The 22,447-nt window shown below is 37.5% G+C and overlaps 1 protein-coding gene across 1 annotated transcript in view; it reads left to right on the forward strand.

Annotated features, from left to right (window-relative positions):
* The window catches only part of cntn6 (contactin 6), a 100,103-nt gene that overhangs the window by 12,617 nt on the left and 65,039 nt on the right, over positions 1 to 22,447 (forward strand). Inside the window, exons 2-7 of the mRNA XM_015054667.1 lie at positions 1,993 to 2,128; positions 9,764 to 9,887; positions 12,227 to 12,402; positions 15,364 to 15,459; positions 19,242 to 19,445; positions 22,293 to 22,395. Of these exons, the coding sequence (XP_014910153.1) occupies positions 2,068 to 2,128; positions 9,764 to 9,887; positions 12,227 to 12,402; positions 15,364 to 15,459; positions 19,242 to 19,445; positions 22,293 to 22,395 (764 nt within the window). The 5' untranslated portion in view covers positions 1,993 to 2,067. The remainder of the gene's footprint in view (positions 1 to 1,992; positions 2,129 to 9,763; positions 9,888 to 12,226; positions 12,403 to 15,363; positions 15,460 to 19,241; positions 19,446 to 22,292; positions 22,396 to 22,447) is intronic.

The following is a 22,447-nucleotide window of genomic DNA, read 5'->3' on the forward strand; positions in this document are numbered from 1 at the left end:
CTTTGTACTCGCTAACTATTCCGATTAGCTTGCATGTTTAAGCCAGTTTTTTTTGTCCAGTGTGTTCAATCATTTAAATTTACATCAAACCTATTAAACATAATATGGTAAATTACGCTATGCTTTCTGGCATGATTTAATTGGTGGTGGCAGAATATTTCCTCCTTCCCCATGGAGAAAATACTTTTGGTTAGTCATTTGGCCAATTAGTGGCAGGTTGCAGTGTTAGTTTTAGTTTAATTCCTGTCATAAATTTAACATAATTCATATCATAAAAAGCATTGTGTTTGGTTAAGATTTGCTTAATTACTTAAATACTTTGTAAATAATTCAGTATATTGTTGGGCTGATATGTATTAGGAACATTACATGTCAGATATCATAACACAAAAAACCTGCTTAAACCATTTCAAATGTTTCTGAAAAACTTTAACTATTAGTAAAAGTCATTACATAGGTATGTCAATTTTTGACCTGTTTCGTGATGCGTCTTCTGCAGAACTACTTATGGTCCAATTTAACTCTTGAAATTCAAAGGAACTAGCTTAAATAATTTTCAAGATACAGTGCATATCTGATCTTTTCAATTATTTTTCTTACTATCAGTGAGTGTATGAACTCTCTAGATATTTTTTTCTCTAACATTTTTGAGTTGGCTGATGGGAAGCTATTCAAATATTTGACATGGAATTCACCTAAAGGGCCCGGGTCTTCAATAACAGGCCTGGAGGTCCAGTGTACTGGAACCTCTAGGTGTGTCCCTGGTCCAACACACTTGAATCTTGAATTCTCCAGTGTCTTGCTAATAATCCAGTTATTTGAATCAGGTGTTTTGGACCAAGGACACATGTGTAAGTTCCTGGACTCCGGCCCTCAATGCCTGGATTTGAGGACCCCTGCTTTGTAATACTGACAATTATGCATGGGTAGTAAATACAATCACAATATCAGACCTTTAATTAAAACTTAAATTTTAGATCACATCATGTTAAAGACTTGGCTCAGTTTAGTTAACATTTATTTTCTTCAATATTTTAGGAATTGACTACATTAGACACACATGGAAGAGTCTGCTCTACAGTGAGCATCCAACCAATCCAGTTCATCTGACGATGATGTTACTTTTCCACTTTTCTGCTCTGCAGTCGTCTCAAGGATGAGATGGATACTTAGCCTGTTCAGCTGATAACATGGACTTAGTGAAATCATTCCTAGTGGTGTGCACGCTTCTTTTGAAGCTGAACTGTCCTCTACCAGCCTCAGCAGGTAGAGAGCCACCGCAACATTTGTCATCAGTCCAAGAAGAGCCCGACTGAATTCATGCAACTGAAGTTCTGAAGTTTTTGTCATTGATATTGGACAAAATAAATCTTATCTTAGAAATTCTTGTACTCTTGAATTCTTGAATACTTGTACTTAATACTTATACTTTAGGTACATATGGGAAATTTACTTTTGACCCTTAAGTACAATAAATGTCGGATACTTTAACACTTTTACTAAAGTAAGTAAGTAAGTAAGAGACTTTAACTTTTACCAAGGCAGATTTATGGTAAGATACAGGTACTTTCAGTGAAGTATCACTTTAAGGTACTTTAAACAACACTGTGTATAATCACCGCTAATCACTGTCTTCTACGATCTGACCAGCTAACAATTTTCAGAGATTAAACACTTCCTGCAGCAGGATCCTGCTAATCTGTTGCTGCTTCTGCTTTGTTTTTGTCCTCCACGTGCTCTGTGGAGATAGTGAAGCTGCAGTATGCACCACATATCAGCTCCCACAGTATCGTATCAGCTGCTAGCTCAGTGCACAGCATGAGATCCTAGCCCGGGTAATTTGGTTGAATGAATTATTAATAGCACACCGATTTTTCACAGCTTACTGCCTTTTACACATTCTCTTTTTTTTTCTGAAGTCGCAGATTCCGATTGGATCTCGTAATGTTCACAGAGCTCATGTGGTCTATTTTCCTCTTTCTTTTTTCACAGTTCCAAACAAAGGGAGTGTTTGCCCAGGAAGTGTTCTTCACTGTCTGTCAGAACAGGAATCTTTCACCTTGGAAAATGAAGATGTTGTTGCCATGGGAACTCTTAATCCTTCTGTCACTCAAAGAGTGCCTTGCCGGTAAGATGCCAAGACAAGTCTCCTTTCATGACATGGATGATATGCATACGTCTTTCAGAGAGAGAGAGAGTTTGCCTTGTTTTCCCTCACCTGTGTCTGGTTTATCATTTCTTACGGAGAGCTGATAGTGAACTCAAATAGAAGCATTCTTTTCTATTTGCTTTTATATCTGTGCAGATCCTACACCTACTTTGAGGGGGGGAAAGCACAAAACATCTCAGATCTGATTGAAATTCAGCTTTGGTAGTGTATCATTTCTGAACCAGTGCGGTGCATTCTGGGTGTAGGAAAGTTTTCAAATTCACTTATCTTGTGGAGATGTTGGGTTTCTTTAGCTCTCAGTGCCAGTCAGACATTTATATGTTACATATATACCACTCACAAAAAGTTAGGGTTGTTTGGTTTTCTTGCTGTTCTCCAAGAAGGAGCTTAAAGGGGCAGTATTAAGCAAACTCGACTTTTTTGAGCTTTACATTGTGTCATAATGTTATTTCTTCATCAGAAACATATCTGGACTCTTACATTGATTCTTTCATGCTTGCTTGAGAAATCCTTTAATCTCTATGGCAACCATTCAGCTGTACAAAACACCTAGGTGAACCTAGATCTGCCTTCAAGGTGAAGCTCTTCCTCAGAGCTGCAGTTTACAAGCTTCTGAGCTTTCGCCTCACAAAGCAGCTCTCTCCTGAAATCACCACACTCAGCTCCATCAGACTAGCCAGCAGCAATTAGCAAACACCTGTGGAACTGCAGTCAGCTGACTGCAGTTCAGCAAACAACTGTCAATTGAAATCACCTGGGTTGAAGCAAGGAAACACATAAAACATGCAGGACAGTGTGGCTTTAGGGCCAGGTTTGGAAACACACCTCACCACTCAACCAGGCCCAAGGAGCATTTACACTGGATGAGGGACCAGTGGGGCATTTACACTGGATGAGGGACCAGTGGGGCATTTACACTGGATGAGGGACCAGTGGAGCATTTACACTGGATGAGGGACCAGTGGAGCATTTACACTGGATGAGGGACCAGTGGGCACTCGGTGCTGATGAAAGTCTAGTCACATTGCGTAGAAATGATGGCCGCCAAAGATGTTGGAGATGCTTTTTGCATCAACCACTGTTGTCACCAGACGATCATTTGGTGGGAGTGTTACAATGTTGACAAGTGTATCCAGTCAATATAGAACTGCCCTACACTTTGTGTGGTACAATGACAAGCCCATGCTTCCTCATTGACATCAGGAATCCAGTCATTTTGTCCCTGCATGAACAACACAGACCTAATATCTCCTTCATCATGGTCACACCATGATGGAACGAAAGAGGGAACGAAAAGGAGGAAAGTTTGCAGCTTTCCTCCTTTTTACACACTTGCACAACAAACAAATCCACTCACTCAACGCTCATGTATTTATTTGGAGCATGCAGGGGATGCTGTTGAGCTACCTCTGAGAGACAAGGAGACCAGCATCAGACTCTAGTTTCTCAAATACCTGCATGAGTTACTGTTAAGGCTTTCCACTCCCTCTAAGAGCTCTCTGGTGTAACTTTGAGATTTACAACCAGCAGCCAGATTTGAGGGATATAATGTGTACCCAGATCAAGCCGACCGTTTACAAGTCATCACACAAATATACACTGAAATTCATACAGCATATGGAGCCGGCTCTATTGCTTTGTTATTTATGCCTCTGTTTCAATTGATTTAGCATCCTGTCTCAAGTCAGCACTTCCACCGGGGTGTATCATGAAGCGTGCAGATACAGAGCAGAGAGAGCAGAGGCCAGTGCTCTTCATCATATTCAGCAAGTAGTGTTGTGTTCAAAATGATAGCAGTGTATTTAAAAAAAAAAGTGAGAAAGGCTCAATATCTTTATAACAGTTTTTATTTCAATATAAAGGGATGTGTTGAGAACTATAGAACATTCAATTCCAAAGTGAAAAACATGGCAGAACCGTAATCACACTTATTTCGCGCCATGAAAAAAAAGGAATATTAGGATGGTTTGAGAAATGGCAGCATCTGCATTTTTCTCTGTAAAACCAAACATTTACTGCATACTCTGAAAAACCATGAAGATTTTTGCTTTCCTGTAAATCACTGAACTATTTAGTTGTGTAAATTACAAAAAAAAAAAAAAAAACAATCCCACCTTAATCCCACCTTAACTGCATGACATCGGTTCTTGTTGGTCTGGAACCAAGATGTAGCTTGTCTACTTCTGGGCTTTGGTTAGCTTGTTGCAACGTCACTTTAAAGGCCATTTCCTCTTTAGAAAACTAACATGATGTGTTTGGCATCATGTTGTCAGATTAATATCAGATCAACTATTTTGATGTAGTTAATCTGACCCATTACCTGTTTTCTTTTGTCCATCATCTCTTTCTGGTTTTGGTTTTGAAGCATTTAAGGTCATTTTAACTAAAATACCTGAACATTTTCTGAAAAACTTAATATCTACACGCCATACTAAAAAATTTGCCCATACTCAGGTGTGAGAGTGTGCGTGATTGACTTTAGTGTGAAACACTTTGGGGTTTTCTGGTCCGATATACAAGTACGGAGCCAATCACCATTTTGCCTATTAATGCAAATACCACAATTGCAAAATTGTGTTCTTCAAAGTTAGCAGAATACTTTCAGAGATTTGCGTACATTTATAATGAATCCACAGCTTATGATGGATCTGTTGGTATTCTCTTACTCAACTATATATGGTAGTAAATTATGTACTATGTGAAAATGTTACCAAAAACAAACAATCTAGTTAGTGCACACAATGCCTTTAAGTTTCCTTTTACATGCATTCCCATGAAATGTAATTAGGTGTAATGTGTTATGGATGTACACTCACTTGTAGCAGTGGTCAGTCGGGTCGGAGTGTTTACTGAGCAGGGTTGTTCTCAGGCAGATAAACGAAGCTCCCAATGTTTTCCCCTGGAGAAATAACCCAGCTTTTAAGGGTTCATTAATTTGTTTAATTTAAAGGACATTCCAAGCAGGGCAGAATCTGAAACGCCTCCCTCAGAGACGAGAAAGAGGGGAAACGAGGCCCTTACCTGAGGCAAAGACTCCCACTCTCATTAGGATGATCATAATGATGACAACGTGGGAGGGAACACTCTTTGTCCTAGTCAAGGTTAGAGATGTGTATCGGGAAAAGGAGAAAAAAAATAGAAAAACATCTCATCTTTCATCGTCTCAAGTGAACAAAGAGAAAATTAACATTTTTTCCCAGGCAGCAGGGTTGTGCAGCTTGGCTCGTGACACGCCGTATCTGAGGAAATGGAGGGTGTGCACCAGTGCGTGGCTGGATGTGAGAGTGCATCTGCTAAAAAAAAGTTTCACGGGAGTAATTAGTGCACCATCAGTTAATTACTCCTGTGTATTGATAGTTTGGCAGACACAACCAAAACAATGAGCTTTACAGAGAACACACCCACGCACGCACAGACTACATGTACATAGACAGCAGATCTGCTCTAATTAGATTAAAACCATAAAACTACTCTGAATACTCAAGCTCTTATGTAAACATCTTCTGAAAACTATCCTCCTTACATAATAAAAAAAAGATGAATCGGAGCATAAATCAGTGAGGGCTGAGTTGCTTAGTAATATTTTAGACCATTAAAAATATTGTATTGATTGAATTTGCTCTGTTTTTATTTTCTGTTTTCTGTTTCCACTTACAATTCCTTGCAAAAAAATCTTGAACTTTCTTCCTCATTTTGACACTTTGCAACCGCAAATTGCTATTTATTTTTCTGTGATTTAATGCAGCAGACCAACACAAAATTATTTATCAGTAGCAATCTGAAAATTCTTTTCTTTCATATCCCCAAAAAATGTACACACTTGCATTAACGGCACAGCTAATTTTTAGCTATGCACCCTAGCGTTTTTACTGTCTTAGAAAACACTTCGTGCAGTTACCTTCTCCCAAATTAATTACTCCAGATAAATTATAAAGCTTGGCCATCTATTTACTTGGTGATCCTATAAATTTCAAGTTGAGTGAAGTTTGACATCTTGACTATTGACTGTTGAGATTTCTTCAAGTAGCGAGCTGTTTATATTCGTGCTGTTATTTTGTTACTATCTCTGTTTCCTCTCCTCATGTTCTCCACCCGTGTTGCGGTACAGCAAATGGCATTTATTCTGTACCCAGAATGACTCGCTGTTCTAAAGTAAACAGTTTAAAATCTTCTGATGTCGACTGTGTTTTCTAACCAAAGTTAATTAGTCTAAATCAGCAAGAGACTTAGCAAAACTCAACTATAAAACTAAAGCCTGGAGTGAAAGAATCAAAGAATCACTTCCTGAAGTGCAAACAGTACAAGTAGGAGTGCAATAACAAATTTGATCCTGTTGAGGGCGGTATACTATGTTGTCAAATTGTCATTGATGCATAGTGCAATCAATATGGTTGAATTTAGCACTTCATTACTAGCTTTTGGTAAATACCAGGTTCATACAGCATGTTAGTGGAGCTAATGTTCTTGGATAGTGCTTTAGGGTTATGCAACTAACTTTTTAGTTAGCAGTGCCCACCACTGATGAAAAGCGAGACAGACTACAAATTTCTATTAACTTTGGACTGTAGATTTTAAAAATGTCCTTCCTCACGTTTCACTCCAAGCCCCTAATAACAGTGAAAGTAGAACTCCTTCCTGCGGGTCTGTTCCTTCTTTCTCGGCTGTTACATATTCCAGTTTTCTTGGAAAAGTCTCAGAAGACATTCTCACCTACATTTGAAGTTTACTCTCTGCTTGCTGCCTTTTTGAGGTCTCTTAACAGATGTTTTCCTGTGTTTAAGACTGGGCGTTAGCAGCGCTGAAGGACAGGGAGATATTTTCCCTGAAGCTGCCGCAAAGTTTTCTTGGCTCTGCGTTTCACTGTTCAGCTGGAAGTTGAACATTTGCTCCAGTCTCAGGTGGATTTAATGCTACGACAGGTTTTGTTTAAGGAGCTCCCCTGTATTAGGCTGCAGTCAGTCCATCCGTCCCTCCCTCCCCCAACCCTGAGTTAGTCTTGAAGCAGTCCCTGTCGATTCAACCTTATTTCATTTCAGAGTGCTTTAATATTAGAACATTGTGCACGTGGGACCATTCAGAGTCTAAAAATAAATAAATAAAAGGTTGACCACAGAGATGTTGTGGGAACAACTTTTGATTTTGTTGATTGGTTTTGTCCCTTACAACTAGTGTTTTTTTTTTCTATCCTCTGTGAGATATTAAAGCTTCAAATACAATTTTTTTTTTGTCTTCATATCCTATTTGCAATAGCTGGGCTCTTGGTAACATCTGTAAAATTGAAAGTTGCATTAATGACACCTGACTCCTATATAGAGTTTCACAACAAAGAACATTAGAACTTTTAGAACTGCTACTGCGACAACAGCACTTCAATAGTTTATTGAGATGAGATGGGGCCATCACCATACCTTCTTTCTTAGTTATTCTGCAGTAGATTTGCTGCTGTGTTTTGGGGTCATTGTCCTTTCTCGGCTGTTGGACAGATGTTCTGAAATTTGTATATAGAATGAAGCTTTATTGTCACCCATTGGGGCCATTCATTTGTACCAGCAGCCACTGCATGCAAATTCACACTGATAGAAACATAAATATGGAGAAAAAGAAAAGAGACTGTACAGTGAGGGCAAATTTATGACACAAGGAAAAGAAAAAGCGGCACAGTTTTACCTGTGTTTATCAAGAGGCAGTTCTCATGGCACCAGTCCATAAAGTCTGGAGTCAACTATCTGTACTCTCAACCGTCTCCAACTGTAATGAGGTCGACTATGTCAGAGTCATAACAGAACTTCTGAAGACAGCAGTGTGGGAGTTGGAAGAGAAGTCTGCAATTTAGAGAGTGAAAAGGAAAGGTGTCAGTACAGATCCCTGCGGGACTCCTGTCCTGCAGACCACCCTGTTGGAGACACAGCCATGTGTCCTCACATACTGCCGGCACCCAGTGGGGTAGTCTGGTTGTCATACACACTTTAACAAACCTTTTGTTCTGCAGAGTATCCATAAACTGATTTAGTTTAGTTCAGGTTAGTCTCATCTGTCCAAAGAACTGTTGAAAGTCACTCAGATACAACTTTGCAAACTTTGCTGCTATACATTTCCAGTAAGTCTTTCTCCAGGCAACTCCTCCAAGAAAGCTGTACTTGTTCATTCTTTTTTTTTAAACTGTACTGTATGAACTTTAAAATTCAGCATGCTAACTGAGGCCTGTAAATGCAGAGATGGAGCTCTTGGGTTTTTGGCACTTAATATAGAAAGATCATGTTCTGACCTGGAGGTCAATTTGCACTGATGACCACCGTGAGGAAGAAATGTGACTGTCTGAGAATGTTGTCCACTTGTGAATGTAATGTTTAATAATGGATTTCAGGTGGTTTGGAAATGGTGTTATGACAATTCTCAGATACTCAGAAAAGACTCGCTTCTCTGGCATTCACTGTGGGAAAATAAACAATGAGGGTTTTTTTCAGAAACAGGGAAATTAGAATTTTAGAAATTGTTAAAGAGAAGACCGTTCTTATTACAACATGAAATCTGAAATCCTGGAATTGAGATTTGGATGTGGAAGACCTCAAACAACAATTGTATTAATATTAATGGTTGATTAAAATTGTTAATGAAGTTCATTACAGCATCTGTAATGACTTGATTACAATTAATTGCATCTTAATCAAAAACCATACATTAACAAAGCAACATTTTCAATTCAAAACCCCTTTTTGCTGCTAAATTATTGTATAAATAGACATAGCTTTACTGATAGGCTTACTCCTTTTAACACAGCGTAGACACTGAAATACTCTTTTCCAGTGTCCAATTGGATCGTTTTTTGAAAGAAAAATTAATTCCTAGTGGGGCAAGAGATGCGGCTTTGTCTATTTGTCTATTGTTGTCATTCGTGGATGTCAGTTGTGTGTCAGATTTACAAGTGTTCCAGAAACATGCAGATACAAAGGTTCCGCCTGGAAACCTTATATGTAAAAAAATAAAAATAAAATAATTGCGTTAAAATGTTTAATGCGATTAAACCTTTTTCATTAATTAATCAAAATTAACATCTTAGAGTCCAATTAATATTCTTATTTCCCTAGAGGTATTGTTTTAAAAGATAATTATCAGTAAAACTATTTAGTTTTTTTCCTCTTAAAAATTGTTTAAACTTTAAGTTTTCTACATTTTTATCTTTGGTTTAAAGTAATGCACTCTGAATCATGACAGCACAGAGTCTACTCAAAATAAGCATTCATATTATTAGAGATTTTATTGGTGTAAAACATTCTAAGCACAAATGGAGCATAATAAGTAGGCTCCATCAGCTGCAGACTGTGCGGAATGGGCCGAGAGACCAATGTGATGCAGGGTTATCTTCTGTTAATTGCTCTCTCATCGCAATGTGACATCTGCATCGTGACATGATGGTTTATTAAATGCACAATGTACTCAGAGAGCCACCTTGGAAGCTAATTATAATAGGTGTGGAATTTACATACAGCTTCCAGAGTGCTGAGTGATTCCTCTTTGCATTAATATGTTGTCACTTGTTCCACTTCATGGTACAGCTAATGTTTTATTTATTTATTTATTTTATTTATGACGCAGAGAACGCCCGCCACGGTCCTGTCTTCACTCAGGAGCCCAGTGACAGTATTTTCCCCATGAGCTCCGGCGACAAGCTGGTGTTCATTAACTGCAAAGCGAAGGGTAACCCACCTCCACACTATAGGTATGTACTTTGTTTTAGCTGCAGGTTAATGTGGCTATCACAATGAAAAGTAGTGTTTCATTAGAAAAAGAAAAATAAACGTTTCATTTTATTACTACTATATGTGTTTTGGCCTATTTTTAAAGAATGGTTTCTAGGCACAGTATGAGTGTCATGGAATATATGAGTGATAATACAATGATTTTCCAGCATTAACACGAAATATTTACATAAAGATTTGGAATTATGACAAACTTATTTTTGTGTAATTCAAAAAGGCAACAATTATTTCTATTGCTGCTATTTCTACTGAAATTTTGAAATATAGACATAAGCAACTGTCACACTTCATAGGTTTCCATTAGAAATTGAGAAGATAAGCATAAACATCCATATCTGTGTTTAATGGTCATTTTTAAACATGTCAGTATTAGTCTAAGTGAAATTTTAATAAGTGATATTTCCATCTTGCTGTTTGTGGGAAATATACAGTGTGTGTATATAGCAGCTTTGAATATCTGTTATCACACCAAGGAGCAATAATAATCCAGATGTTGATATTTTTTCATATGGGTGCATCCCTGTCTGCCAAGTGTGCATTCAAAATGCATTACTTGGCTCTAAATATTAGAAAATGAAGCAGATTTTGAAGTGCTCATGTACTGAATAGTCCATTTATATAGTAGAACGTAAACATCAGTGTAAACATCAGTGCTGAACTGCGTCAGGACAGAATTCGCCATTTGCCTTGAAATCTCTGTTTGATTGTATTTCTACAGATATAGTGGAACAATAAACATCTGCATAATTCAACAGCAGCTTTAAAGTAGATAAGTTTTACAGAATATTACCTTTTGTTTGTAGATTTATGTTTTATTAAACAGGAGATTAAAAAACTGATTTTAGCTAATTAGTCAGACTATCTGCTCAATGAGAACCTGCAGTCAGATACTTAAAGGGACAGTATTATGTAAAATCAGCTTTTGTTTTTTTGCTTTACATCATGCTATACTGTAATGTTAGTCCCTCGTCAAAAACCTACCTGCAACTCCTCCACTCAGCTCCTTCAGACTAGCCAACTGCAATTAGCAAACACCTGGTCTAATTGCTCATTATAAGAGCTTCTTCTCAGTTCAGTGCTGGTAAAAACGTTATTAAAAGGATAACCTCTCAAACCTGAATATTTATGAAAGTAAAAGTGAGATTTTGGCTTGCTTAGGACAAGATCTGTGTGTGCTTGATTATTGGGCAACTATTAGTGTGCAGAATTAATATGCAACTGAATTAAAACCGAAAACTTTCTCATCTCACTTGTTTATTGTCATCTGTTAAAGTGAGAATAATAAACATAGAACTCAAAATTGACAAACATTTCTGACATTTAAAAAATAAATCAGTGACCAATATATCCATCCTTCTTTTCATTAACAATTATAAGCCTTCCATTTATGGAGTCTGTCAGGTTCTTGATCTGTTGACGATCAACTTTTTGTGCAGCAGTAACCATAGCGTTCCTGGTAGCTTCACGTTTGATTCTTCTCAAATCTTTGGCAGTTAATTTGTCTTTTTGTCTCAACATGTTTCTTGCGACCCTGTTGACTATTTGCAGCAAAACATTTGATGGTTCTGTGATCACACCACAACATCTTAGCAATTTTCAAGTGCTGTATCCTCTGAAAGACTTTTCAGAGTCTCTTAAATCTTTTTTTTCCCATTTTGCCTGAGGAAAAGAAGCTGCCTAATAATTCTGCACACCTTGATATAGGATGTTGATCTCACAGGCCCCACCATCCCACACCAGCTGATATGTTTATATTCAACAAGCATCCAGGTTTATACAACTTGGAGTTGGAAAATATGCATAAAAATGATGATACGATCGAAACTAAAACTTGTCTAATAATTTTTCACACAGTGTGCAGCATTTTTATAGTAGCTTTTAAAGTTACTTGATTATACTATGTCACTGTGACTGTAAAACACATAATGCTGCCCCTTTAATAGACATGTTGCCCATTGCTTACCAACTCATCCTAAAAACAGTTAATGAATAATTAATATAAAACAGTATTAGTTTCCACACAAAGATGTTTTTGCAGCAGAAAACATAAACTAAATAGCTAAATTTATGGGAGCGCTCTGTCAGCCATCTGATCGTCAGTCACCCTAATCCTATCAACATCTGGAGACAACTCTGCCATATCTTAACAAAAATCATGTTAGTAGTTTTGAAACTTTAAAAAAATCTGGGTATATGTGGATGCCACTAACGGACCCCATTCATATTCATGATAAAAGCTGATCATCGGTTTTCTAACGTGAAAACCAATGATGTACCGGTGGCACATCTGATTTCATAGGTGGAAAGTGGATGGGAGGGCCATAGACTCCAGCTCGGACCAGAGTTACAGCCTTGTTGAAGGGAACCTGCTGATCAATAATCCTCATTTTATCAATCACGGAGGCGTCTATCAGTGCATCGCCACCAACGTGTTTGGAACCATCGTCAGCAGGGAAGCAAAAGTCCAGTTTGCATGTGAGTATTCTTTCTGAACCACCAGTTTTTGTTTTTGAATTTTTCAGGTGGTTGTTAAACGTAATGAGCATATTGGTAAGAATTATCCCCAAAATACAAAAATATATGTATAAATAAATAAAAAATGCTCAGCATAGATACCCAGAAGCACAAACACCTCAAATGATAGACTAACATACTAAAGCTGAGATGCAACATCTTAGTAATAAAATAATAAGCTTAGCATGAAAAAGAAAATGAATCATGAAGTATCTGTAAACAAAAATGCTTAGTTATGCAAATGGAAATTAAAGAGCTTGTTCTAATTTGTTGTTTCTGTTGCTTGGTTTATTTATTTTACACTTAAAATGTCTTACACTTCCAGTGTTAAATGTTCTTTGGAATTTAAAGTTTATTGATCTTGAGAATGTGTTCTTGCATTTTTATGCCATTACCATCATATAATTTGAAAATGGTCTCAAAACATCAATGTTATCATTTATCGGAATAACTTCTGAAACAATTTATTGTCCGGTAGAATTTGTTATCATGACCGGCCTAACTGTTGAACCAGCAGTTAGCTGTTACCACAGCTAGATTGACTTTGTAAAATGACTGAAACCATGAAGTGAAAGGAAATGATCTGGTGGAACTCAGGTTTTTTGCAACTTTGCTGATTTTTCTGTGGAACGCTGAATTATTATCCTCATCTAGAAGTATTTTTCTTTCTGTTCATTACTGCTGTGGTTCTATTGCTGTGCTAGTTGCTAGTACCAATACAGAGTAAACAGACACAACTAAGGAAAAGTTCTGTGTGGATCAATAAGTGACAGTAAAGGCAAACCCATGTTATTTACTGACTGCTGTTGGCTTTATAGGAAATAGTCATTTTGCAGTTTCCTGTAAAGCAAAAGTCTCATTTAATAATGTCGATTCTGGTGTGTTTCCAGCAGTCTGTGACACGGATTCATCTGGAACAGAAGCTGGAAGTTCACATTTGCTTCTTCATCCTCTATCAGAAAGGAACAATCTAATAAACTCTTATCTTGACTTCCAGGAAATTTGCCACTGCTGCTTATTGTTTCTTGAAGGAAGGACAATAATGACATGTGTGATCCTTCACTTTTTATCTCACGTCAACATCAGATAACATTCAGCATCAAAATAACTATATATATTTATATATCTATATATCCTGTAAGGATGAAATACTGTTGTAGCTGAAGGTTTTTCTGATGCAGATTGTGATGTTAGTGTTTTTATATTTTTGACATATTATATAGTTCACCCCACTGGATGTTTTACACTTTTTATCGCTTTTATAAATCAATCACAAAATTTGTCTTTTTTTGACAAAATAATGTACAAAAAGAAACCTGTAATGTCAAAATGACAATGAAGTAAAAAATAATAACATAAAATAAGTGATTGCACAAATATTCGCCCCTTCGAGGCAGTATGTTAGAGATTCACCTCTGGCTGCAATCACAGCAGCCAGTTTCTTAAAATCCTTTTAAGCATAAAGAAACATTTTTTTTAGTGTACAAGGGATAAACTGCTTAGGATAATTTGGGTTTTAAATTCAAACACAAATATAAAAGTGGCTGTAGTTCAGTAGTCAGATAACTTAAGAAAACAGTTTGAATTCTTTTCTCCTTTTTATTCTATTGAGGGGGGAAACGTTCATCAAAAGGCCCAGTCAAATCAACAATACATAGGAAAAGCAAAAAAAATAAAATAAAATAAAGACTGTCAAACTGAGATTTTTGCTGCTTTGTTGATCCAAATCTTTGTTGAATTACCATAGACTTCTTCTCTAAATGGGTAACTCATTGTTTTACTTCCTCACAGTTGTGTGTAATAGGAGATGGAAGGGCTTGCCTTCATTTCAGGAGGAGTTTAATTAGCTGAGCTCTGATTTGACCCACGCTGATATTTGCGTGACCTCTCCAGAGACCAGTTGGTATTTTTTAGGATTGATATGTCTTCCTGCTATTTATTCTGTCGCACTGCAGACAGCGGTGTTTAATTAAAGGTGAAAGCCTGACTGCAGCGTCCTTGGCCCGATCTCCTTCAGGTGTGGGGCAAACTGGTGTTGGTGTTTTCCTGTAGGGGGGATGCTGTCGTCCCACCATTTCTGAATTTCTTCCTTGTATCTGCTGAAGACAAGTGAGAGTTGGTAGTGATCCACAGCTTTCTCACTGACCTGTCTGCTGGAGAAACACAGCATGGAACACACTCCATTAGTTTTTTCACTAACGTTCTCTAACAAACCCTTAAAGCCTCAGAGCAACTCCAGTTACACTGTCAAATATTAACAGCAATAATTTTGGTTATTTAGCTAGCAAAATATTTAGTTTACCAGCTAAATATATAACTCCAAACTAAATATTTAGTTTGAAAGCTAGATATTTTGTTTGAAGCTGAATATATCTGTTAGTAAGATGAGAATTTAGTTAGTGAGCTAAATTGAGCTGGCCACCCACATTTTTTAGTCTGTCACTAGCTTCAGGCTAAATATTTGGCTATATACTTATCTTTCCAACTAAATATTTAGTTTGTAAAATAAATGTTCAACTTAACTTAAAATTTAGCTTGTTGACTAAATATTTAGTGTGAAACTGACATTTTTAAATGACCATTTTAAAAATCGGACTCCTTTTTCCCCTCTGACAGGCTGAATAACATAAATGATTGCTCCAGGTTTTTGACTGTGTAACTTTAGAAACAATCACCACATGGTGATGTAATTATGTGGGTGACTTCTGAATGTGAATATGTCCTTTTCATATTTTTATGAGCAAAACAACTTCCACACCATGCATCATTTTCTGTCCACTTCACTCTATTTTGTGTCAACTATTGGCAGTGACATACTGATGTGCATAACATGAGCAGGCTTGAATATTTTTGCAGGGCACTGTATGCTGAGGTGTGCTTTAGCAATAACCTGATGATGTTTTTTTTTATCATCCCCAACAGTTCTGCAGAACTTCAGCCAGAAGCCGAGGAACACAGTGACAGTGAGAGAGGGTCAAGCCGTGGTTCTCCTCTGCGGCCCGCCGCCACACTACGGAGGTACTGAACTCCCGACTATTACTCTCCTCAATTGTCTTCCAGCTTCACACTGCTGCTTGCCTGTGTTCCTCAGTCTGCTGCTTATTGTCCTCCAGCAATAATGTCGGGATTCAGTTTTTTTTTTTTTTTTGTTTTGGAGCCCGACCCACTGGCGTTTGGTGCCACCGGAGTTCTCATGGTGTCTAACCTGCCACTGCACCTTGCCCAGACCCCTCTGACTTCCTGCATCTGTAGTTCACAGCCTTACACTTCTTAACCTCGAACTCGCTTTTCCTGCCCATATGATCTGTGGACGTCCTGCCATCTAGAAAGCCTCTGCTGCTCCATCTCATCCAACTGTCATGTATATTGTGGGTTTTTTGAGAAACAGGTTATCTGCTGGGTAGTACCAGCGTCTGGTGGCGGGAGCATTCATCCCAGTGGCTCAGCTGTGTGTCGGCTCATGCGTCTGGGTGCTGCTGATTAGTGGGCCCTCAAAGGGGTCGGCGCTCCCACAGCTATTCGGAGCCCGGCGGCGCAATTTCACGCCTCCTCAGCAAACTTCTCTCCCGCTCTTTCCTTTCCTTTTTTTTTTTATTTTTTTTTTTATGAGGGTTTGAACCATTAAAAAAAAAACATTTAATCCAGGATTACAGTAAACATTTTCCTAGCAAACATTTATGTAGCAGATTAGAGATGATCTAGCAGATGAAATGAGTAATCAATTTTTGAAATAATCAATTAACTAGAATAATCACAATCAACAAATAATGGATTAATTGCAATTAATCGATTCTTGAAATAATTGTCAACTACTGTAGTAGTTGATTAATTGATTAATTGATGTGATTAATTGTTAACTGGAGTATACACTCAAATAAAGGTTTTTTATTTGAGTGTATATTTAAAGCAGTAATTCATCCAAAACGGTACAAAAATGATAGATTTTGCATTTAAGATGACATCTTTGTCTATAAATTATCTTTTAGCTAAAACTCTTCTAAAGTGGCATCGGTTTTAGCTTCACCTGGTTCAGATTTACTTTAAGAATGTTATGTTATTTTATTTTAGGCAATAAAATGCTTAGTATTTAAAAAGGGAATTGAATTATCCGCTCTCTGTTTCCAACCCAGTCCTGCGGCCGTGTGAAATTCCACACATTAGCAGGTTTTTTTTGCCCTCTGATTCCTTCCTTCCACCCCTTCGCCCTTTGAATACCCCCCACCTCTTTAGTTTTCACCCTTAAAAGGATCATGGTCACACACTTGATGGGATTTTCACTGGGTGATAATGCTAGCTTGAGGTGTTTCAGCACCGGAATGTGTTGCTGCTTCGTTTTTGGTGATATCACAGCTGCCTCGACGCATGTCGAAGCGATTCTCGAGGAAATCTACAATGCGCCTTATTAAAGGAGGATTCATGCGAAGCTTATCTGAACAATCAATACCTAAGTGGCCTTAAAGGAGCGGCGCTGAGAGCTGAACTCTGTCGGAGCACGTGGGATTATGTGCCTGGAAGTCCTCTGTTGCTGTGGGACTGCGGCTCTTAAACAGAGCCGGTCTCTGATAGTCCCTAATCATGAAAGGTCTGGCAGTTCATGCCCCGACTTTCCTTGTAATGATTTTGAATCACAGTTTTTTCCCCTCAAGGAAGCGAATTGAACTTTTTAGCAGCTGCCAAGTGAGACAGACTGAGAGCAGAATGCTGTTGGTGTGATAAGGGAGGGCGGCAGAAATGGCTAAATACCTTCGACACCCCCTGCAGACTTAAACTCCCTTCTTCCTCTTCTCTGTTGAAGTATTTGACTGCACACCTCGACTCTAATGTGCTCATCTCTTCTTCCCTTTCTTCATTTCAACATGTGTGATGTTTAGAATAAAAGTGGGAATGCTTTTTACCAAAGAATTCACTCAACTTTCTAATATTTTGTCCCAACATTATAGTTGAATTAATATAATTTTAGATTTTCTAGCAGAAAGGAGTGCATTCTTTACAGTAAATTAAAAAAAAATCATAGAAATATTATCTCTGATACAGGATATCTGATTTCTGAGTTTAGATTACGTTTACACAGGACCTCTGTGTGCAACTTGTCAGATTCTTCAGATGTTGATTTGGCAAAATGTTCCACATTTGGCTGGAACCACCAAGGCATGTCTAATCCGCCTGTCACAATTAGCAATTAGCAATTAATCAATTAATCGATTAATCATACGATCAATTAAAATGAGTGCAATAATTTCCATTCTGATTATGAATATTTTTGAAAGAGGCATCATGATCCACTTTATTTATGGTTTTGTTTGCAAGTGGTTCTTGTTTTCTTTCTATTTATTATTTTTGGTTGTATTTTTATTTTGGATACTTGAAATATCTTCTAGTTCCAGTGTGTTCTTTCCAAAATGAAAGGTTATTGGTGTTTGAGAGGGCAAACTTGCATTACTCTTCTATTATCAATATATTACTTGAAAATCATCTATAAAAACAATGTTATCATGTATCGCAATAATTACTGGGGCAATTTATTATCCAGCAAATTGAGTTATTGTGACAGTCCTGGCTGTAGTTGTCAGAGTGTCTCTGCATGTGGCCACTTTTTTCTAAGGTCTGTCTCTCCCTGTTCTCTGTACCTGGTGATGTCAGTCTGTAAGGCATTGCAAATTGTGAGAAGGAAAAAAAAAGACTTCTTTCAGATTATGGATTGCATTAACAAGTGCTACACTCGTATATAAATAGTTGTTTTGTAACTTTTGGGGCAGAGTGTGTCGGTGTTTTTCCATGGGAGCACAGAACAAAGGAATGAAGGTTGCGATGGATCAAATCACAGACCGGAGTTTGGACGTCATGGTTACTTTAATGTCCAAAAGCACAGAAGATGTAGAAAACACTGGGACAGGGGAAGGATGACAGAATAATCAAAATACAAATTATGAAACCCAAAACATCCCAGAACCATGACAACGAACCATGAAAAACCTCAAGACAAAATCTGTTTTTCAAGGGAAACCTGAAAACCTCCCTGTACCCCGGTGTAAAGCAAGCAAAACAACAATTAAAATATCATAAAAGTATAAGTCAAACTGGTCTATGAAGGACTTTGAGATTTACTAGAGAACATTATCAAACATTGAATGAAGCACTTGAATATTTTTACATTTTAACTAGCATTTTTAATAATAATAAAAAAGAAAATACAATTTCAAGGTTGAGTCCAGTGTTCCTGTGCTATTAATTCTGTCATTTATTGTCACAGGTCAAATATATTGCATTTTGGTCTTTCTGTGTTATTTTTACTTTATTATGAAAGACTTTTTATGCCCTTTAATATCAAGTGTGAAATATATAATCTAATCTCATCTGTTATTAAAATCCCATGGATATTATCTTTACCTAAACAAGCTTAAAGCTGTCTGAGAATATAAATCCACTTCTTTGACTGCTCACAGTTGGAATAGCAGATATTTTATAGGACTCAGTGGATACCCACTTGCTAACATTTGTTCATTTTTATTTAGTATTTGGAAGTGTGACTTACACGGACTTTGCGACTTCCTCAATTGGCACTGCTAAAACTATATGCAGACTACAGTTCTGAAGCAGAAAATTGAAATCATTGTTCACAACTTTTCTGTTTGCTGATCGGCCCGATAGAAAATTTACTGGTGAAATTCAAGCAAAGCTGAGAAAGCCCAAATTGTGCTTTTTCAAATGCAAGATTTGAAAAATAACTTATCCATCTCGAGATGTTTTTGTTTGATTGCTCTCTTCGTCACTTTTAGTGTTGTTCTTCTCGTTTTCTACAGAGATCAAGTATTCCTGGGTTTTCAATGGCAACCGTAACTTCCTCCAGCAGGATGCACGCCGTTTCATCTCCCAGCGGACTGGCAACTTGTACGTCGCCAAAGTGGAAGCCTTGGATGCCGGGAATTACACGTGTGTAGTGAGAAACATGATGACTAACGCCACGGTGTTCAGCTCTCCAACCCCGGTGGTGGTGCGGGGTGACGGTAAGCCCAGACGCTGTGCCATCCGGTTACTCAGCCTGCTGAACCGACACCCAGAGGAGATAAATGGTTTGTCTGGAACGTGATGCTATTTTTCTCTTCAGCAGGGGTGTTAACACATCGGAAATATCTCGTATGGTGGCGTGGCTATGTGTGCGGGACACACTCTGTCTCCACATATTTACATAACCAGACCGCATGCACAGTAAACAGGCTGACACCAATACAAATATCCACAACCCAGCTCTGGGCTTCTTGCTTCCACTGCAACCTGTATGCAATACAAACTCATCCATCCATTAACATGTTGTGTGCTAACTGCGCCTTCAAACAGCTGCAGTGCAAAAACACAAAATCTTTCCATGTTTTTTTTGTCTGGTTTCTACTGCAAATAAATGATTACACTAGAAATAAGACAAAACTAACTTACAAATAACTTTTCAGCTAAACATAAAAGCTTGTTTTAAGACAATAATTCTTGAATATATTTTTTTTTAAAAGGACTGGTTCAAAATTTTTTTTAATAACATGTCTATATTTTTTAACTTGTTTTGAGAAGTGTATTTTTTGCAGTGGGAAGTGTTATATATATAATCATAACTATTTTTTTTTTCACATTTTCTTGGAATTGTGTGACAGACCAATACAGTCTTGTATTGTATTCAGTCTTTCAAATACCCATAAATAAAATCTAGTACAAACAACTACCTTCTGAATAAGTGAACAAGCCAATAGTGTGAAATTTGGAAAATCTGTTCACTGGATAACAGAAAAATATTTTAATTTTGTTGATAGAAAGCAGCGAAAATGTTCACATAAATCATAAAGGAGACACATGTAACCTAAATTACATTCTAGGACTATTAGGATTATTAAAGAAATAATCCAAGTTAGAGTCAATCCAAGTGATTCTTAAAACTAGGTTCGTCTGCTGGAGGAGGTGGCAAATTTGTAGAACACAGAGACAACTAGATGGTGCAAAATTGGTGAATTGTATTAATATTTACAATATATACAAGTTAGTCCACAATTTAAAGTCCAGAAGGGTTCCTTAAACCAAGGAAGTCAACAAGTCTTTGTTGATGATGAAAGGAAAAAAACAAAAATAAATAATTAGCAGCCATATAAGCTGTAGCTGTCAATTTAGGACGCTGACGTGCAGCGTTGACTTTAATTGTATTGAATAAATTTGTATTAAATAAATGTATTCAATACATGTATTTAATTGTATTGAATAAATTAAGGAAAGGAGGATTTTTAATTAAATCTTTAAATAAAATAAATAAAACTAAATTTAACAAAATGGAAAATAAAATAAAACTGAATCTAATATGGAAAAATTATCCTGGTTACACACAGAAAGCACATGGACGGTTCTATAAGGGGGCACATAAGGGGCCGGTTCCCTGTAGAACTGAGCTTGGTCCCTGTTATGACCCCTGAACTTAAGAGACCAAATCAGTTTCTTTAGTTGGTTTTATTTTTTACCTTGATAATTTAAATGGATTAAAAATGAAGGTCCTGCACTTCCTGGGACCCCAGGAAGATTAAGATCAACCACTCCACTAATATAGCTTCAGCCATATTAGTTTTCATCTGCTAATGCTCCGGAGCCACAAGTGACTCTGTTGCTCACTTAATATCCTGTTTTGTTGTGCTCTTTTGTTTAATTTTTGTGTTCTCTCATAAACTCTGGTCAAACGTTCTACAGCAGTGGTCCCCAAACTACAGCCCGAGGGCCGGATCCGGCCCGCTTCCACATTTGGTCCAGCCCCCTGAACAATACCAGAGAGCATTTAGATTTTTTTTCATATACATATAAGCCGCTACTTTTTTCCTAAGCTTTGAACCATGCAGCTTATAGTCCGATGCGGCTTATATGTGGATTTTTCTTCAACCACCAGGGGGCTCTTTAGCAGGAAGTGAATCATTGGAAGTCAAAATTGGAAATAAAAGAAGAACGTGCCCATTAAAAAAAAATTAAGTTTTAATAGGGAATTGAAATTTGAGAATGTTGTTGATCAGTTAAATCACATTGAGGGGGAAAAGAAGATTTTTCGTTTTTTTTTTAAATAATACTGGGATCATTATGAGAATTTGAGGCATAAATATTAGGATCCTATAGATGACAGTAGTGCAACAATAATGGATGCAAGCTGCCATTGAAATCTAAAGAAGAAGAAAGCGCCTATTTTCATTTAGCACATGCTAGTAGCAGACACAGAGTATCAGCACTTTTACTGTTACAGTTCGGAAATTACCGTAATCAGTTCAGTTAAATCTAAACTTGGCAACTTTTTCTTTTTCAACCATAATAAATGTGATAATCAATTGACCTGTTATGACTCAAATGTTGGGTGTCCGCCCCCTCTGCTACTGCTGCATCATTGTGGAAAACCTAGAGCAGCAGAGATATCTGCGCCTTATAGTCCGGAAAATATTTATTTCATAAATAGTGTTATTTCCTGGATTTTTTCTGTGAAAAACCCAGAGAGGGTTATTTGAGTGTGCTTTCTGGAAAACAATAAAGTTTTACATTTAGGCTCTCCTGCAATCGTCACACTTTTTCTGTTACAAACTGACTCCAGCCCCCCCACCAGAGAAGGGAAAAGTTATGTGGCCCTCACAGGAAAAAGTTTGGGGACCCCTGCTCTACAGCTTAAGTAAAGACTAATGAGTGGCTCTACACAATGAAGTTCTACTTCATGTTTGTCTTTCTCGTAAGTCAGCAAACACAAATATTTGTCGTTAAGGTTTTAACATTGCAAAATGTGAAAAATGAAAAGAGTATTCAAACTTTTGTAAGAACTTCAGGGACGTATCGTGTTCTGACTTCTGTCCCTCTGGTAGTGGTGATGGGTGAATATGAGCCCAAGATCGAGGTTCAGTTTCCTGACACCCTTTACGTTTCCAAAGGATCGTCAGTGAAGTTAGAATGCTTCGCCCTAGGAAAGTAAGTGTCACACACACACATGCACACGCACACACACACATGCACACGCACA

Source organism: Poecilia latipinna, unplaced genomic scaffold (genome assembly GCF_001443285.1).
Source record: "Poecilia latipinna isolate Pla-1442-1.1 unplaced genomic scaffold, P_latipinna-1.0 Scaffold1268, whole genome shotgun sequence".
In the NCBI taxonomy this organism is placed as follows: domain Eukaryota; kingdom Metazoa; phylum Chordata; class Actinopteri; order Cyprinodontiformes; family Poeciliidae; genus Poecilia; species Poecilia latipinna.